Consider the following 3,640-nt stretch of genomic DNA (forward strand, 5'->3'; position numbering starts at 1 on the left):
AGTTTGCTAACCCAAAATCAGCCACCTTTAGTATACCTTCATTACTCAACAAAAGATTTGAACCCTTTATGTCCCGATGCATCACGCCTCGTGAATGACAATGATCTAACCCAGACAACAATTGCTTCATATAACACTTAATCTGCAGGAGCCAAAAAAAACCAATGATCACACAACCAAATACATAAAACAAAACTCCACCAACATTATGGACGATGATGATACAAACCAACCTGTGGCGTCGTAAATTTAATGTCAGGAGAAGAGAGAAGACCAGTAAGATCATGCTCCATATACTCGAACACAAGTTGTATGTTGCAAGATAGTTTCGAAGTGATCAAACCTTCCAGTTTGATAATGTTGGGATGGTTAAGTCTTCTAAGTATCAAAATCTCTCTTGCCATAAACTTAACACTCTCTGGCTCAAAATTGTCAAACCTCACCTTCTTCAATGCAACAATCCTCCCCGTTTCATTCTCCACCGCACGAAACACGCTGCTATAAGTACCTTGTCCGATCTACATAAAACCCAAAACTAAAAACTTCATTAAAACCATAAACAAACAACATTCACAAAAAATGCCAAAAAATTTGTAACCTTTTCGAGCTTTTCGAAAGAGTCGGATCGAAGGGGAACCCAACCATGGATAGCTTCACCAGCAACGTTGCTTAACCAAGCAGGCCAACCAGCAGCGACATGCTCAGCTTCAAGGTATCTACTGAAATGACCGAGGCGAAAACTCAGCGAGTCACTAGCACGACCAGACTCGCTACCCAACTCACTACTACCGCTCTTCTGACTCCTTCTCTTCCCACTCTTACTCCTCCATGAGACGAGCTTCTTCAACGTCGGGATAGGCGGATCCTCCCGACCCGATCCAGAACACTCATTATTGTTTTCATTTTCTCTGAATGAGTGATCGATCGCAGGCGTCACAGAGACCGTCTGCTTCGAGCTAACGCAACCCATTTTTTAAAATTAAAAAAAAAACAAACAAAATTCCGAAATATCACCTCACAACAACAACAACCACCACAAGTGAAGTGTGTAGTGCTGTTATCCGAAAACTCCGGCGCCGTCACGATAAAGATCCGTTGCCGACTTGCCGTAATTCGGATCCGGATTCGAGTGATACTTCGTATTTTATAATGTGAACAACAACAACAACAACAACTAACTAAGATAGAAGAATGTTTTTTTTTTTTTTTTTGTAGGCTCTTCACTTTCTTTTTATTTAATTACGGAAGCCGACGATACATTTTTTTTTTTAACTAAATTAATAGGAAAATAAAATTCAAAAGAAAACATGCATTTATTATTCTGGTCTGAAGAAATCGAATCTACACCTTCCGAAATTTTGAAACTCAATTTAGCAAATAGTTAATGACAGCTTTTTTGTTGAAATAAAGAATAGACTATACAAATGTGGTAGAACACAATTCAAAGCGTGTGTGGCCAAAATAAGAAACAACAAAAAAGAAATTGAATCGTATGTATTTGATTTTTCTTTGCTGGTCGACCAAAAATAGAAGTATTTGATTTTTTTTTTTTTTATTGAAAGTGTATGAAGATGACTTGAAATGATTTATCCATAAGCACTAACAGGGAGGTATTCAACTTGATATTTGAAAGATTTTAGAGTATTTTTAAAATCACTTGTTATTCAATTGATGGTTTTTAAAAATCTTTTAAAATCCTATGTTATTTAACTTGAGATTTATGTAAAATCATTTAAAATAATCTAAAATCTCTTGTTATTCAATGATGGATTTATAAAACTTATTTAAAATCTAGTGTTATTTAAAATATCACAATTTTTTAAAGAATGCTACTTTGAATAATTCTGCAAGATTTTTTTTTTGTTTTTTAGTTGACAAATATGAGTAACAAAATCTTACATTTTTTTTTACCTCACAAAATCCTACCAACATTACGTTCTTTCTTAAGGTTTTCAACTTTACTGATAAGAATGATAAGAATAATATATCGGCTTATTGATCACACTTCACATTCTCTTTGTTCTCGTGATCACATGAAGCTGACTTTTGGTCAGAATTCACATAGGTGCTCTTTTCCTTACTATCAATAGAAGTGAGACGATAGATCTTTTTCTGTTAAAGGTTAAAACAGGAACATAATTAGCTTCTTTTTCCTCTTTTTTTCATCTCACTTGAAGCTTTTTTTTCTTTGTTGCAGGTTTTAATCAAAAATCAAATCTCAACAATCAAATATGTTATTAGGGGATCATCTTGACCATATTTAGACTTTTTAACGGTGACAGACAAAGGTTAAGTCTTCATCTCCTGCAGCTTCACAAATAAGTGAAATTTTCTTTTTTGTCATAGAATTTTCTTTTTTTGTTGTAAAATATTTTTAAAGTATCCAAAGTTTACTAATAAAATCTCATAAAATCACATTTCATTTAAAAAAAAAATAGAAAAAACTCTAAAACACAATCAAATCTCCTAAATCTTTCAAAATTCTAAAATATTAAAATCCTAACAAATCATTTAAACATCAAGTTGAATACCCCTCTTAAGTAAGTACAGCAATAGACTAATGAGATTTTAATAAAGCTGAGAAAGCCATGATTAAATTCCATAAGATAAGTCAAAATGAAATTCATTACAAGACATATCATTATTGCAAAGAGAAGATACTCACTTGTGTGTGTGTGTCTCTAATGCCTTTGCCAGCTCTTAGATTATGATGACTACTACTTACTATTTATCATAATATTTCTTTCTTCTTTTCTCAACATTTTAGCACTAAAATTATGCTATATTTTTCTTGAAAACATTCGTGAGTTGGACCAAGGGTATGGCTAACAAAATGAATTTGTATCGTATCAGTCAATTTTAAATTTTTATTTTATTTTTTTATATCTATAGAAGACAAAACCAGAAAAGAATATAGATCAGTAACTGCCATATGCAGAAACTCACAAAAAGACAAAAGAAGAAACAATAGTCAAAAACTCAAAATTAGATTCGAAAAAACGTCATCATGATTCATCTAAATCATTATTATCTTCTGCAAATGGGTTAGGGAGCCTAAAATCCACCATAACATAATGTTTCTGATGATCAGTCAGATTAATAAGATAAAGATTTCCAAGAAAACCAAAACTTGAATTTTATAGTATGTCTTTACGTATTCAGACAATAGGACGTCTCGGACGGCTTCAACTACACCATTTAAACTTCAGGACTAATAATCTCAAAGACCAAAACAAAGTAGGCACAACTTAAGAAAATAATCAGAACTTTGTCTAAAGCTAAGGTTGAAATTATGCCTTCTTCTTTTTTGATTTGAGCATGACCATGCCGATAAATACGGAAAGGAGAGAGAGGAGGGTTATGCCAGCGAAGACAGGTACGAGAATGGCATAGTCTTGGGGCAAGAAGTACTTGTGGATGAAGTGATCACTATCTACAAATGGCTGTACAAAGGAAAAATATAACACAGTGAGCTTTTTTCTTGTAGTATCCAAAACATTATATGACAATGGTACATCAAACTGACAATGTCTTTTAAACGAACTTAGGGGAGATGAACTATATGGTGTTGCCTCTTACCAGGATGATGACCCAGAAAGTATAGTATGTGAATATGGATAAGCTGATCGAAGATAGTAGT

General features: G+C 33.2%; 1 protein-coding gene and 1 long non-coding RNA gene across 7 annotated transcripts in view; both read right to left on the bottom strand.

Moving 5' to 3' along the window:
* The window catches only part of LOC104702158 (probable serine/threonine-protein kinase At1g54610), a 6,708-nt gene extending 5,484 nt beyond the window's left edge, over positions 1-1,224 (bottom strand). For 4 of the 6 annotated variants that reach the window (XM_010417981.2, XM_019227812.1, XM_010417982.2 and 1 more), the window contains exon 1: positions 599-1,224. In XM_010417981.2, the coding sequence (XP_010416283.1) occupies positions 599-970 (372 nt within the window). In that variant the 5' untranslated portion in view covers positions 971-1,224. Of the gene's footprint in view, positions 1-233; positions 519-598 lie in introns of all 6 variants that reach the window. The other 2 variants (XM_010417983.1, XM_019227813.1) reach the window with 1 other exon arrangement.
* On the bottom strand, positions 3,051-3,640 carry LOC104702159. The gene is made up of 2 exons (XR_753946.1): positions 3,580-3,640; positions 3,051-3,443 (listed from the first exon to the last, which is right to left on the bottom strand). It is a non-coding gene; the product is annotated as an uncharacterized LOC104702159 (long non-coding RNA).

This window comes from Camelina sativa, chromosome 7 (genome assembly GCF_000633955.1).
Source record: "Camelina sativa cultivar DH55 chromosome 7, Cs, whole genome shotgun sequence".
Lineage (NCBI taxonomy): Eukaryota > Viridiplantae > Streptophyta > Magnoliopsida > Brassicales > Brassicaceae > Camelina > Camelina sativa.